The sequence below is a fragment of the Diabrotica virgifera genome, chromosome 5 (assembly GCF_917563875.1).
Source record: "Diabrotica virgifera virgifera chromosome 5, PGI_DIABVI_V3a".
In the NCBI taxonomy this organism is placed as follows: Eukaryota; Metazoa; Arthropoda; class Insecta; order Coleoptera; family Chrysomelidae; genus Diabrotica; species Diabrotica virgifera.
The window spans coordinates 43538902-43555442 of NC_065447.1; the positions used below are offsets into that span (position 1 = coordinate 43538902).

The 16541-nt window shown below is 32.5% G+C and overlaps 1 protein-coding gene across 1 annotated transcript in view; it reads right to left on the reverse strand.

The window, feature by feature from the left end:
* The window catches only part of LOC114328390 (E3 ubiquitin-protein ligase UBR4), a 193332-nt gene that overhangs the window by 138319 nt on the left and 38472 nt on the right, over window positions 1–16541 (reverse strand). Inside the window, exons 5-7 of the mRNA XM_050651407.1 lie at window positions 11878–12059; window positions 7706–8027; window positions 7356–7649 (exon numbers count right to left, since the gene is read on the reverse strand). Of these exons, the coding sequence (XP_050507364.1) occupies window positions 7356–7649; window positions 7706–8027; window positions 11878–12059 (798 nt within the window). The remainder of the gene's footprint in view (window positions 1–7355; window positions 7650–7705; window positions 8028–11877; window positions 12060–16541) is intronic.

Sequence of the window (16541 nt, forward strand, 5' to 3'; positions counted from 1 at the left end):
TTTTTTGTATTCACCTTTTTTTTTTTCCTTTAATGCTTTACATTTAGTTTGTTTTGCAGAATTGCTTACAAAATTGGTTAGTAATTTTACAATTTTAGTTTACAGTTTATGATGTGTTGATGAAGTACATAAAGTATATTATTATTTCCTGAAAAAATAATACAATTTAGGTCTATTGGAAGGTTTATCTTGTAGTGAATTAAGTTTTTATATAGATTATTAATGTTTACAATATTTATTGGACATTCAAGTAAAACATGTACCAATGTACCCATTTTACCACAACTACACAGTGGATCGTCTGTAATTTTTATTTTGTGTTTATAATAAGGTGTTAGTGCATGGTTTGCACGTATTCGATTTATTGTGGCGACAAAGTTTCTGTTTGGTATTTTGTGAAACCATGGTTTTCTGGGAATCCTTGGCTGGTGTTTACAAAAGTTTGTTCCAGTTGTTGATGCACTGTATAGGTTTTGCCACATCTCATTTATTTTGTTCCTTTGATTTAAGAATAAATCGGACGGGGGTAGTTTAAGATTTAGTTCTTCTCCTGATGTTGGAGCTGTTTTTGCTAAGGCATCCACCATTTCATTACCTGTTATGCCTGCGTGTCCCTTTACCCATAGATATATGACGACTTTATTCTTGATGTGTATCTCATTATGTAAATACAGGATTTTTGCTTCAATATGATTAACTGATCTATTTATTTTAACATTTTTAAGTTTATCTACTGCACTTTTGCTGTCCGTACATATTATAAATTTGTCGTGGTTAGAGCCGAGTACGTATTTCATAGCTTGCACTATTGCTGTTAGTTCTGCAGTGTATATGGAAGCTTCCTTTGGTAAAATAAATTTTTTGTCAGTATTTTCCTCAAAATGGTAGAAGGCACAACTGGTATATTCTTTTGACTTTGATCCATCAGTGAATATAGAATCATAGTTTGGCCAGTATTTGTTTTTTGTTTCGTTGAACTTTGTTTGATTGATACTTGCTACTTCTTCACTTTCAAAATAGTAGGTTCTAATTTCACGTGAAAAAATTTGTTCAGGTGAGTAAATTAAAACTGGAGGGAGTTGGTTGGAATAGAGTATATCTGTAATGTCAGCTATTTCTGAGAAAGATTCTACTATGAGGGGGGTTTTCTTGAAGTGCCAGTATCTATGGGTCAAAACTTGAACTGTTAGTGACTGTACACTATTGAGGTAAGAAGTTTTTTTTGAAATGGTTTTTATCATGAATTTTCTGCTCAATAGTTGTCTTCTTAGTTTAAGAGGAGGTTCCACGGCTTCAGCTTGTATAATGTTTATGGGCGTTGACTTAAGATATCCTAGGCAAACTCTTAAGCATTTATTTTGTTGTATCTCGATTTTATTTAGATGTGTATCTGCTGCTGTTCCATAGAGTTGACTTCCATAATCCATTATTGATCGTACCATTGTTTTGTAGAATAGTAAAGCCGTATTTGGGTCTGCTCCCCACTTTGCTCTACAAAACGCTCTTAGGATATTTATAGAATTACTTGTTTTTTTGATAATTTGGTGGATACAGTCCTTCCATAATAGTTTTCTATCTAGATGCAGACCAAGATATTTTACAGAGTTACTAATACAGAGTTTATATTTTCCTATTGTTAGTTGTCTTTGATAGTTATTTCTGTTTCTAGAGAAAATACATATATTGGTTTTGGACTCGGATATGGAAAGTCCCATGTTGTCTAGGTATTTTTGGATTTTTATAAATTCAGTGTTGATATTTTCTATACATTTGTCCTCTGATTTGCTACTGGTGTAAATAACAACATCATCAGCGTATTGAATGATTTTAGACTTTTGTGATATAACATTTTCTATATCCATTGTGTACAGGCTGTAGAGGATTGGGCTCAGGATACTACCTTGTGGTAATCCAGATCTACATATTCTTGATTCCGAAATTTCTTGATTTATCTTTAAGGAAACTGATCGATTAGAGTAAGCTGATTTTATGAAGTTGGCAAAGGAGGTTGGTAGACCAATATTGATGAGCTTCTCTTCTAGTATATTTATTTGAACATTATCATATGCTGAAGTTATATCCAAAAATGTGGCCAAAGTGCTGTATTTGTGTGTGAATCCTAGATAGATGTCATTTACTAGTATCGTTAGGGGTTCCAAGGAAGATCTTCCCTTTCTAAAAGCATATTGTGAGTCAGGTAATATTTTTTCATTTTCTAGCCAATATTCAAGCCTGTTCTTTATCATTCTTTCCATGGTTTTAAATATACACGATGATAAAGCTATGGGTCTATATGAATCTGCATTTCCATTCTGTTTTCCAGGTTTTTTGATAGGTACTATGATGTATTCTTTCCACATCGGTGGAAAAGGAATCCTATTTATCCAAATCGAATTGAACAATTCCAACAGGGCTTTCTTATGGTCTAAGGGCATTTTATGCAACATATTATATGAAATGTTATCCGCCCCGGGAGATTTATTATTTGTTGATTTAATGCAATGATCGAGTTCCCATAATTGAAATAACGATTGTTAGAAAGAAGTGTTCCTATTTACAGTAGCTATTTGTTGAGTAATGTTGTTTTCGACCCATGGAGGTGAGATTTTTGTGTGGAATTCGCTTATCCAGTCTTCTTTGGGGTCCATTAGGGGTTTATTCGCTTGTTTTCGGTTTTTATATCGGTTTACTTTGTTCCACACTTCTTTAATTGGTGTATTTTGATTTAGATTTTGGCAGTAATTTATCCAACTTTTTTTCTTAGTTTCTTTAAAAGTTTTTTTAGCTACTGCATCAAGTCTTTTATATTCTGTTAGATTATTAAGATTTGGAGCCTGTGTGTAGGTTAAGAAAGCTTGTTTTCTTGCTTTAGCAGCTATGTTACAGGTTTCGTTCCACCAGTCCTTTGAGCAATGATTTCTATTTTGTGTGTTTGATTTTCGTAACGGAATTGCTTTGTCGGCAGCTTTGTTAATATTGTCGATAATGCCCTTTAGTGATGATTTTGGTTCTGTTGCTTCAAGGGTAGCGGTGTATACATCCCAATTAGCAGCCTTGAGTCTCCATATATTATGTTTTGTCTGTTTAATTTGCGCAGGTGGGATATTCCTTCCAAATTGTATGTGTATTGGTAAGTGATTAGAGCCATAAGGTTCTTCTAAAGTACACCACGTAATTAGTTGTGTCAGATCCTGTGTACAGAGGGTCAAGTCTACAGCTGACTTCTTATTGTTTGCTAATGTAGGTGATCCGTCGTTTATAATTACTAGGTTGCATTGTTCGATAGCTTCCAAAAGAATCTTGCCATAGATATCGTCATATCCATCGTTCCATGCCAAACTATGTGCGTTAAAGTCGCCCCCAATTATGAATGGTTTTGGAATTTGTTCCAAAAAGTTAATCCACTGTTGTAATGATATTCTAGTTCTCGGTTTAAGGTATACTGAAACAAAGTAAATTTTTTTATGTATATATGGAAAATTTACCGAGATACAAGTATGCTCAAAGTTGATTGTAGTTGGAATTGAGACTTCTTGGTATATTAAGTCTGATTTTAATAAAATGGCAGAGCCGCCGTACCCGTCGTCCCGGTCACAGCGAATATTGTTGAAACCTTTAAAATTATAGTATTTTTCTGCTTTAAACCATGTTTCCGATAGAAGTGCAACGGAGTAGTTGCCCCTATCTAGTAGATATTCTAAGTTATTTTTATTAGAAACTGCCGAACGGCAGTTCCATTGAAGGATATTTATTGCATGGTTGAGGTCTGAGAATGTGATGACGTGTTTCCATTTATAGTTAATTTGACTAAGTTTTCGAGTTCTTCCTTATTTATGTTTATACTTTTTGTTACTAAAACTTTTGAGACAATTTCTATAACTAATTCTAATATTGAATTTATCATGCTCAAGTCTGAAGGAGATGCAACTGGATTATTATTAATATTTCCCTTATAGTTAATGCTGTCTAATATTCCTCCCGTAGGTAATTGAGATCTAGGGGAAGATATAATTTCATTATGCAAAATTAATGTTGGATCTGGACTAGTTGGTCTCTGTCTTTTGAATGTTCGAGAATTTGTATTATTTGAATTATTATTGTAGAATATATTATTAGTTGACATTTTGTTAATTGGATTTGATGGGAATTGGGTGGGTGTATAATTATTGGGATTTAATGGAGGGAAAGTTTTGAGGCAGGAGAGGTTTGTAGTTTGTTCCGTATTTATGGATGTTACTTTTGCATAGGAGTTTCTGGGGAACTGTTTGTTTGCGTCTTGATAACTAATATTATTGGAAGACATAGCGTCTTTAATAAGTTTTTGACGCTGAAATTCTTGACACGCGCTTAAATTTGTAGTAAAATGATCCCCCGAACAGTTAAAACATTTTGGAGTGAGATCGGTCTTTTTACAATCTTTTGAGTTGTGGGATTCTTGACATTTATCGCACCTAGCCTTGCTCTTACACTGCCCACCTGTATGTCCAAATCGAAGACAATTAAAGCATAATAGCACCTTTTGCTTGTATGGTTCGACTTCCTTTAGTACCTTGTTGATTGTTATATATTTTGGTAGCACTTGTGACTTAAAACTAACTACGCATGTTTTTGTTGGAATGTATTGAGTACCGTTTTCATCTACTTGTCTTCGATTTAATCTTGTGACTTGAAGGACTTCAAATTTACAGTGTAAATCGTACATTTTTATTCTGTTTTTAACATACTCTACTGAAAATTCTGTGGAAATATCTTTTATTACGCCCTGTCTAACTAAAAGAAACTTAGGAATGTATATGTCTAGATTATTTTTTATAAATATTGCTTCATTTTTTTTAGATATGATATAGTTAGCCGATTTATAATCTTTAAATTTTATACGTATTTTATTTCTTCCTACTGCGTCAATGCTTACAATTTTTTCATCAATTTCTTTAAAATTTGTGATAATAATGTCACCTATCCTTAACGCGTTTAATCTGCCTTTAAAATCGGGTGAATTATTTTCTAAATACGCGTAAAAAGGTCCTAGGTCGTTTTGTCGGTAAAGAAATTCCTCCCTTTTTGTTCCTACTTCTTTGTTAATGTTATTTGTTATTGAAGTGTGTACATTAGCAAAGTCATTATCGATAATGGGTTTATTATTAACAAGTTTTGTGGTACTTATCTGTGTAACTGGAACAAGATTTTGGAATCCTAATAGCTCCTCCTTTGAAGATGTTGCATGTTCTGTATCCATTTGGGTTTCTAAAACATTTTTATCGGGGGCGTCGCCCCCGCTAACTGCACTCATAACTTTTTAATGTTTTTATTCCGACTTCGCTTTTTTATTTGGTGTAATTAATTTACTTGTAAAGTTCACAAAATATTTATTTAAATATCTAATTTATAGACACCGGTTTTAAAAAACAAGCTTCTTTCCTACGCACGTCTGACTACCACGACGAATGGAAGCTAAGTGAATCTGACAGTTGTCACATTTTATTTTCAATTTGGAATAAAAACAAATCAAAAGTGTTTCTTGCATTTATAAAATGGTATTTTCTTTGATTTATATAGTCTTATAAATTATACAGATTATATTTGTAATATTATTATCTAATTAAAAAAAAAAAAAAAAAAAAAAAAAAGTATTTTTTTTTATTATGGCGCCATCTATCGACAACTAGAATAACTAGAATAAATGTTATAAAAATGTCACCGACGAAATGTAATCACCGACGTGCCTTTTTTTCTGTCACATACAATTTAATGCGTTAGAAAGAAATCGAAAAACTGTGACGCACTGAAAGATGATCATGAGAAATATTGTATTTGAGAGCGTAGGCGCAAGAATTAGGTCGAATTACTTTTAAACGCATTATTTTTTTTTTCGAATTCTGAAAAAACTAATAAGTATTTTTAAAAAATTTAAACGCAGAATTAAAGATTACATTATTATGGAGGGCTGAAAGTCCCTTAGACTAAACAAAAAGTTTCTTTTGAATGATATATTTAAATTAAAAATCAGACTAAATTTTCTCTTTTTTTTCACTCCTGTGACTTATTAAAATACACATTATAAAAGTTCTCAGGGACTCCCGACCCTCAATAATACTGTAATATTTCATTCTGCGTTTAAATTTTTCAAAAATACTTATTAGTTTTCTCAGGATTCGAAAAAAATTAATGTATTTAAAATTAATTTGACCGAAATTTTGCGCCTACGCTCTTAAATGGGATTACAGTATTGTACATTTTTGTAATCAGTATTTGGAAAGCTTTTAAATGATGTGTCACATGATGTACTTTCCCATTTAAAAAAATCAAAGTTGTGCCTGTCACCTGAAGATGGATCGCGTAAAGTTCGAAACATTGATGCTATAATATACTATGATTATTTTAAAAATCGACCTGTCCGAGCGTTTTGCTTATGTGCTAAAAAGCTAAAAATAAATAAGTTAATAAGAGGGGGGTAACACTTATTCCAGCGCACTATATAATTACTTAATGAATAAGAGATCTTGAAGTGATCAAATATAACTGATGGGCTTCGTAACTACCGCAGATTTAACTTTTTTTATCATTTAACACATTACAATTTTATTGTTACCTTTATTTCATCGTAAGTACATGTATTATACAGTTTAATATAAAATCAGACGTATCTTGCCTAATAATAAAAAAATCATGTTTGTAATTGGTTTCTATTATTAGATTATGTTCTCAATAATTATACTTAATCATACTAAACAAAACAGCACTTCTAGAAAATTTCACAACTGATATTAAAAGCTAAAATCACCAAATCATAATGGCAATGCATTCGAAATTTAAAGGATCTACTCACAACGTGACGTCATGCGCGACCTGAACGAAATTAGGAACGCAACGTGTCGTATCTTGGGTTTAGGGAGACCACCGACTAGATGAAGTCGACGACGTAAAAGTAGAAGCGGTAAACTAACTACAAGCGGCCTAGTGTAGAGAACACTGGAAAGAACTGAGAGTGGCCTGTGTCCAGCAGTGGACGCGATTAGCTGATAAATGATGATAACCGACGTAAGTATGGCTCCCATGTTTTGGTTTAATTTCTACAATACGAATGATGACAATACGCAGTAACGACAACCGCCTTATAAACAATGTGTTTTGAGAAAGGCCAGATGGAAGATCTGTAGGTCGGCCTAGAAAAAGTTGGAAAGATGCAGTCAAGCAAGATCTTGAGAAAATGGGAGTGAGACAATGGTAAACAGTGGCACATGAATGAGGAACATGGAAGTCAATAGTAAACGCGGCAAACACTCAAACACGCCATTGATGATGGTGATGATGAATGATGACAATGTGCAAAGACCCAGCCGATCTTCTGTACTTACCTGGACTATGCTCCCTGCTCCACCACACACTTCTAAATATAAATCGTCAAACAATTCGGATAACAAACTAAGAGCCCTAGAAGCCAGAGCTACCGAAAGTACTCCAAAAGACTGCTGAAATTTTTGTAATCCAGATCTGGCAGTATTTCCGTCTCGACTTTTACAAGGGCTTCTACCTTTTTCCTCCCTTTCTCTAAGATGTGGTGATTTTTCCGCAGACGTACTGGAGGTGAGATGCGTTTGGAGACCCGAAATGAGCACCCATGCCCCAGCAAGTAAATAATTTTGATACACCTAAAAAATATTTTTAAGTTACATTGTTTAGAAAATATCAATTTTCTAATACATACATGACCTCCTGCCCTCGTAGAAGTTTTAATAACATTTCCAATAAAATTATACATATTTAGAGTCTCTTCGACTAAAGCCACTGCGTTTGAATCTAAATCGTCTTCTTTCAAACCAGCTTGTGACTGTTGATTTGAGCACTTAGGTGAAACCACTGAGCCCATAGAAAGAACCGCAGCTGCTGAGGCTTGACTAAGGGCGCAGTGTAGAACTGCCATAGCTAGGCTACACAATTTGTCTAGTTTGCTCGAGGTTAACGGTTCTAAGACCGGTAGGTTTATAGCCGACATGGCTAGGTTAATGTCAGATAGGGTTGACGATAGTCTAAAATAAATATATAAAATATTACAATTAATGAATATTAAAATTTACTGGGTGTCCCAATAAGAATGGCTCTCGGCCATAACTCAGGAATAGAGATTTAACATATTGGAAAAAAACGGGAAAAAATAGGGAAAAAATAGGTTTTTTCCGTTTTTTTCCAGACCATTGGAAAAATTGGAAAAAATGGGAAAATTTAAATATTTTGTAATTGAGACTTAAAACGTGAAAAAATACCAATTTACAAGTCGTTAAATATATTTTCTAAAAATAAATACAGGAACATACGTTAATAACATCTATTAATATCTAAGATATAAGTACAAACATGTATATATAGGATAAAAAATTATAATTATTATCTAATAATTGAAAGTATCAAAACCGAAACTTCAAAGGTAGAAAGCACATTATTTAATCAAAGCGCTCAGTGGTATATTTTCATCTGAGTCTGAGTCTGAATCTTCAGACCAAGCATCTGATTCGGACTCGATCTCCGCTTCATCATCCTGGACGGATAAAACAACATGATTTTTGTCAGTCTCTTCTAAAAGTGAATCTGGTCTACCATCCTAAATAAATATCTGTTTTTCGTTTATAACCAAAATTAACGGAATAGCAAAAACTTCCGATTATCCTGTGATAATATATTTCTTTTGGTTGTATGTATGAGGCCGTGTAAAGACCAGATTCTTTCTGAAGACGCGGAAGATGAAGGTCCATTCAAAATTCGGGAGCCAATTGGCGTAAGTGGCTGCGATGTACACAAGCCTTGCCACCATATAACGGAATGAGTACTATTTGCACTATACCATAAAGAATTTCGACTAAAAAATCCAGTTTTTTTTTTCTAAATTGAGCTAGATTTGCCACCAGCTTCTATTATCGTTTAAAGCGAGCATTAAGAGGAGCGAGCATTAAGAGAACATTCGTAGCGTTCTTCAACATATTTCAGCAAGCTTTCGATAAGAGAACTAGTCTGGTCAACTTGTTGGGGAATATTTTTTAATATTGGGCCTTTTATATACTTAAAGACAAAAGGCACTTCTGATAATATATATATTTATTCGATTCTACTAAATTTATCGATTTTGATACGGGATGCAGAATTTGTTTAGTATTTATATTGTAACAAATTTCAATTTTTCCGTATTTTTCCATTTTTTCCTGTTTTTTTCCGGAAAAAAACAAGTTTTTTTCCTGCACTCAATCTTTCCGGAAATTTTAAATCTCTACTCAGGAACCGTTTATAGTCCAGCTTTGAGACAAAAATATTTATAACAAATGTTGCCTCGGAAAAAGCCTGAAAATTATTTTCATAATTGTAGGTCCACCGCTAGAGGGCGTAATTGAATATCAAAAATTAAAAAATCAAAATTTACCTAATGAAAGGGCACTGGAAATCCAATCATCGTATTCTTCATAAAATTCTGCGCATATTTGATTTCACAAGTTTAAGTCTACCTTTGCAAATAAGAGGTGGGGGTGAGTGAGAACCTTCTTATGAAAAAATGGCTGTAAGTCCGGTTCTGCTAAATCGAATTTTGCATACTTGATCTTGTTGAAAACACCTCTTTTTCGTCAATGTAAGTGTCTTATTTTCGAAATAGCCTAATATGTAATATGCAAGCTAGGAGGCGTTATTTAATTATTTTCAGAAATCTAGTTTTCTTTGGAAAATATTAAATACAAGTATGCATTTTTAATCCTGTATTACAAAATTAGACCAAATTAGCAACATATTACCGAAAACAGCATGTCGATACCTTTATTCTATCTCGAGATATCTTAAGAAATGTGTAAATTTTAAACATATCTGTTACTGTCACCGGTAAACGAGGTTAAGGAAAAGTAATGTGCTATGGAAAAACAAATAAACATTTTCCAGATGTAAACGTATATAATTAATTAAAACAACAATAAGACAAACAACACTATAAAATATAACACAGAAATAAAAGCAACTACTTAGTCTTACTGACTGCCTAAATATTGAAATTGTTGCCCATCATTTTCGATGCAAGCACTTAATCTTTCAAGAGTAGATTGAATAGCAACATATCTAACTATTTTAGACTTTTATTTATGTGGACGGATTAAAGACCTTGTTTTGCCGCTAGGCCCACTACTCGAGAAAACATGATATAGAATCTAGAGAATACGAAACGCCATTCAAAGCATTGCGAAAGCAGAAATTGAGACTGCTGTTCAATCTACTCTTGAAATAGTAAATGCTTGCATCGAAAATAATGGGCAACAATTGTACACAACAAGTATGTAATTGCTTTTATTTCTTTGTTATATTTTATAGTGTTGTTTGTCTTATTGTTGTTTTAATTAATTGCGTTTATATCTGGAAAATGTTTCTTTGTTTTTTCCATAGCACACTACTTTTCCTTAACTTCGTTTACAGGTGAAATTAACAGTTGTTTAAAATTTACACGTTTCTTAAGATATCTCGAGATAGAAAAAAGATATCGACATGCAGTTTTCGGTATTATGTTGCTAATTTGGTCTAATTTTGTAATACAGGATTACAAATGCCTACTTGTATTTAATATTCTCCAAAGAAATCTAGATTTCTGAAAATAATTAAATAACGCCTACTAGCTGGCATATTATTAGGCTATTTCGAAAATAAGACTCTTACATTGACGAAAAAGAGCTGTTTTCAACAAGACCAAGTATGCAAAATTCGATTTAGCATAACCGGACTGACAGGCATTTTTTCATAAGAAGATTCCCACCCACCCCCACCTCTTATTTGCAAAGGTAGACTTAAACTTGTGAAATCAAATATGCGCAGAATTTTATGAAGAATACGATGATTGGATTTCCAGTGCCCTTTCATTAGGTAAATTTTGTAAAATTTTGATTTTTTATTTTTTGATATTTAATTACGCCCTCTAGCGGTGGACCTACAATTATGAAAATAATTTCCAGGCTTTTCTCGAGGCAACTTTTGTTATAAATATTTTTTTCTCAGAGCTGTACTATAAACGGTTCCTGAGATATGACCGAGAGCCATTCTTATTGGGACACCCGGTACAATGAAATAAATAAAGTAATAATCAAAGGGAAATATTTCAAGGCACGTATCCATTACGTTGATGCTCCGTGCTCCATGTAACTGCTCCACATAGTGGATACGTTAATGCTTCCGAAGCGGCGCTCACCCTCGGCGATCCAATCGATGGCGGTTTATTTTATATGTAGAGGAGAGCATGCCGTATCTATTGGAGCAGTTACACGGAGCACCAACGAAATGGATACGTACAGCTGGTTCCTAAAAAAACTGATACGACTCTTAAAGCGTATTTTGTAGAAAATTGAGAAGTGTATTTTGAAGGATAAATACCTACTTATTATTTACCTACTGTCACTGCCAAATCTTAAAATATAATATATTGTTGAGTTAAGTCGTTTGTTTTATTCCTTAATAATAATAATAACAACGACCCTATTTTATGTAAAACTATCATTTATATACTCTTTATAAAATGCAGGAATTCATAATAATATCAAAATTTAGACCTAAATAATTATTACCATTTATGAATTAACATAATGTAATCAGTTGTTTGTTGTTTGTTTGCTTGTTTACTTTATTATTTGTCTGTCATAATAAATACAATATAATGTCAGATCAATCAAATACACTGCTCAAGATGATAAAATCTTACTAACAGTGGTATCAGTTTTTTAGGAACCAGCTGTACCTTTATAATATGATTCGAGTAAATGAAATGTCATGTGTGACGGACGATATGGGATTGGTAGTAAAAAAAAGATAGGTACATACATGTTATTAGTCAACGGCATCTGTTTTGTTTAATGTTAGTAAAAAACTTACGTATTTCTAAGAGTTGTCGCTTCTGCATGATTGGTAGGTATACAAAAAGGTTTTCCGGCCAAAGCATCTTCAACTTTGCCTTTGGCTTTTTTGATGGATGGTAAACTAAGACACAGATCTATCAAAGTGTCACCGGCCCTTAACGATTGTAAACTTTCTGTGTTTGCCTTTAAAAACAAACGCTGAAACGAAAACGGAATAATAATAAAAAAAAGTTACAGTGAGGTAAAAAAAGTGATGGATTCGACAGTTACTTGATGGAAGTTTATTTTATCTAATAATAGAACACTGAAAACTTTTGTTCACATTATTCTCACTACAGCTGTTTCGGCAGAATTCCTTTCCTTTTTTCTTTTTACTCGAGAAAGGCACACCGCCGAAGCAGCTGTAGTGAAAAAAAATCATAATACATTTTGGGAAAGTGTAAACAATAAAAATTTTCAGTTACTCTGGGCTAATTAGTAAAATTGCAGGAAAAGTTATTTACCAGCAATATCAGCAATTATATTGCTGGAATTGGATCTTATAATTGTATATATTAACAATATAGGTATGCAAAGTCCGCAGATAGTGTGCTACTTTTGTTATAAACAAAATGGAGCCCGAAAATCGTGATTTTTTCAATTTTTGCTCTATAACTCCAAAGATTTTAACTTTACACCAAAAACACCCAAATAAAAATTCACCGGAATTAAATTCTGCATAGAGACGTGTTTTTCCCGATTTATTTCGACGAAAATTTTCCCCGGACAATGCGGGTTTTTCCAACAAAATCTTTAATTTTCAACTACAATTTTAGATAAGCAATTGTTTATTAATAATTAAATAACTTGGTAATATAAAAGCTCTTTTCGTATAGATTATAATTCCAGAAGCCGATGGAAATTGAATTAACAGTTTAGCAGCAATTGAATTGTTAATTAAAAATTTACGGTCATTATAATAACCACAATAATTATGATACATAGGAATAACTGTGATTTTTGTATAAAAAGACACTGTACCTATCTAATGTACTTTACAGAATTGAAATTGGCTATTTAAGCGGCCTCAGGAATATTTTAAAATTATAAACAATTTTTTGGCTTATAAACAAATAGAATATCTCAGGAAATATTAAATTAAATTAAATCATGAAAACGGTATTGGAAAAAAAAACGACAGGACGCCTCTTTTAAAAGAAAAAACGTTTAATTGTGATAAGTGGTTCCTGAGATACAACCGGTCAAAGTTGACCGGCATTTACGGCAAAGATATAAACACCTTTTTATTTTTCTCTCCTTTCTCCATACCAATTTTCATATCTTTAAAATGCTCAAACATATATTATTATAATAAAAACTATCGATATTACGAGTGAAAATTGCCAAAAATAGCAAAATTCCAATCAAAAATTAGGTTGGAGAAAATGGAATCTCAAAGTTTAAAATCGGTATACGCTGTGAGCTTCGCTGGTGTCGCTCCTGGCGGATTACTAATCAACTTTCACTGGTAATTTTTAAATTTATTATTTAATTGTTATCGCTTAATATTTACAACGCAAAAAAGTAATTAAATTATAATCGATTTTTTTAAGATTTTGCTAATCATTTTGACGTTCTATTGATAAAATATGGATTTCTTACTTCGGATACTTTCACAATTATCGTGTAGATGGTGGTAAGATTAATATATTAATTTATAATTAGATATTATGGAACATTAAAAAAACTTAAATTCAGTATTTAAAACGTATTGTATATTTAAGGTAAAATATATAACACAGCTTTGACAAACTAATACTTTTTATAATTAATGTTTTTAATTTTAATTTTAAATTAATCACTTTGACATTTATGTCAAATTTCCAGTAATCGTTTACAGACTTGCCACTACTGGCGCTCGCGAGTTTGTAAATATCCCTTCTACGTACGAGCTCACAGCGTATACGTTGAAAAATGCATTTTCTCGGCTTCCCATAAAGCAATTTTCTTCATTCTTTTTTTGTTCCCAAGTAACTCGAGTAGAGCCATGTAACTAATGTATTATTAAATGTCAAACTTGCTTTTGTTTTGTTATAATAGATTAATTTATTTATAAGAAAAAAAACTACATATTTTTTACAGTTGTAGACTGTTTTAAAATAAACTTCATCCATGGGATGAATGCTCCATGGGAAGCCGAGAAAATGCATTTTTTTAACGTATACAGATTTGGAACTTTGAGATTACATTTTCTCCAACCTAATTTTTGATTGGAATTTTGCTATTTTTAGAGTAATAGATTTTAGTAATAGTAATAAATAGATTTTATTATAATAATATATGTTATGAGTATTTTAAAGATATGAAAATTGGTGTGGAGACAGAGGACCGAAATAAAAAGGTGACGGTTCGAAAATTATGATCCTATTTTTTATATCTTTGCCGTAAATTCCGGTCAACTTTGACCGGTTGTATCTCAGGAACCACTCATCACAATTAAACGTTTTTTCTTTTAAAATAAGCGTTCTGCCGATTTTTTTCCAATACCGTTTTCATGATATAATTTAATTTAATATTTCCCGAGATATTCTATTTGTTTATAAGCCAAAAAAATGTTTATAATTTTAAAATATTCCTGAGGCCGCTTAAATAGTCCAATTTCAATTCTGTAAAGAACATTAGATAGGTACAGTGTCTTTTTATACAAACATCATAGTTATTCTTATGTATCGTAATTATTGTTGTTATTATAGCGACCGTACATTTTTAATTAACAATTCAATTGTTGCTAAACTGTTCATTCTACTCCCATCGGCTTCTGTAATTATAATCTATACGAAAAGAGCTTTTATGTTTCCAAGTTGTTTAATTACTGATAAACAATTACTTATCTAAAATTTTAGTTGAAAATTAAAGATTTTTTGGAAAAACCCGCATTTTCCGGAGAAAATTTTCGTCGAAGTAAATCGGGAAAAACACGTCTCTATGCAGAATTTAATTACGGTGAATTTTTATTTGGGTGTTTTTGGTGTAAAGTTAAAATCTTTGGAGTTATAGAGCAAAAATTGAAAAAATCACGATTTTCGGGCGCCATTTTGTTTATAATAAAAGTAGCACACTATCTGCGGACTTTGCATACCTATATTGTTAATATATACAATTATAAGATCCAATTCCAGCAATAAAATTGCTGGTAAAAAACTTTTCCCAAAAATGGCCTATTCTCCGATAACCTGCTTAGACTAAGTGTTTTATTCGTGGATGAAGTAAAACACTTCTATATAGTTCGTCCCATTTTGACTTAACAGTATAAGGAACATAGGCAATGCAGAGATTATGAGAGTTTTAGCGCCGTGATGCCGATTTTATCAAAAAGAATTTGTAATCCAACATTAGAGAGATTAAATTAAAACTGTTTTAGAAAGGCAATCTTCAATTTTAGGATTCACATATGCGTTTAAGTTTATTTGATATACTAGTTATTTACGCATATGAATCCCAAAATTGTAGATTGCCTTTCTAAAACAGTTTTAATTTAATCTCTCTAATGGTAGGGGAGCCCAAGCGGGGATTTTTGCAGTTACGCGAGCGCGTCAGATTATCATATGGGAGAAACCTGGTACCCTGCAGATGTACCTCTACCATATATTGGCTCTTAACACAGGGAGGTTCGTTAACGGGGGCACGAAAAAAAATATCTATGGTTAAAAATACTCGAAATTGTCAGATTAAGATAAGGTAAGTTAAGTACATGCAAGAGAGTGTATATTTCAAAAATCTGACGATTTGAGCGGGGCGTAAGGAAATGGGTGAGTCAAAAAGTTTCACAAAAGAAAAGCGAAATATTTCGCGAAATGAACGTCAGATCAAAAAACTAAACATACGTCTTCAATATTTTTTAAAAATCTATCGAATGGTACTAAACATGACCCCCCCCCCACGGAGAGTGGTGGGGGATAAATTTAAAATTTTAAATACAAACCCCGCGATATTTCGCAAAATGAACATCAGATCGAAAAACTGCAAAATACACTTTCAAAATGTTTTTGAAAAATCTATCGAATGGTACCAAACACGACCCCCCATGGGGCGGGGTGGGGGGTTACTTTAAAATCTTAAATGAGACCCCAATTTTTTATTGCAGATTTTAATTCCTTATGTAAAAATAAGCAACTTTTATTCGAGACATTTTTTCGAATTATGGATAGATGGCGCTATAATCGGAAAAAATGATCGTTGGAAACGGAAAATTAAATTAAAAAATGACAAGCGCCCGCTAAAATGGAAAATTTTACGTAACTTTTTGTGATTTTAGGACCTAATAATCACAACCCAATTGGTCCCCATAACGCTCGAGTGACTGCAAATTTAGCATACTTTACTCCCCTACTATAATCGATTACAAATTATTTTTGATAAAATCGGCATCACGGCGCTAAAACTCTCATAAGAACTGCATTGCCTAAGTTCCTTATACTGTAAAGTCAAGGTGGGACGCACTATAGTAAAAATTGGTATATACTTATAATTTCAAAACGTTTTCGGTATTATCAGACATCATCAGTGTAATAATATGATTCTCTCACATAACGCTCTCTTGTTATACGCGCCGGACACTATTGTTTGGTCTTTGTTGTCTCGGCCCTTGTCTCAGCTGTGTAGGTCAGTACACATGTCTAACACATGTCTTATAAATGCGGA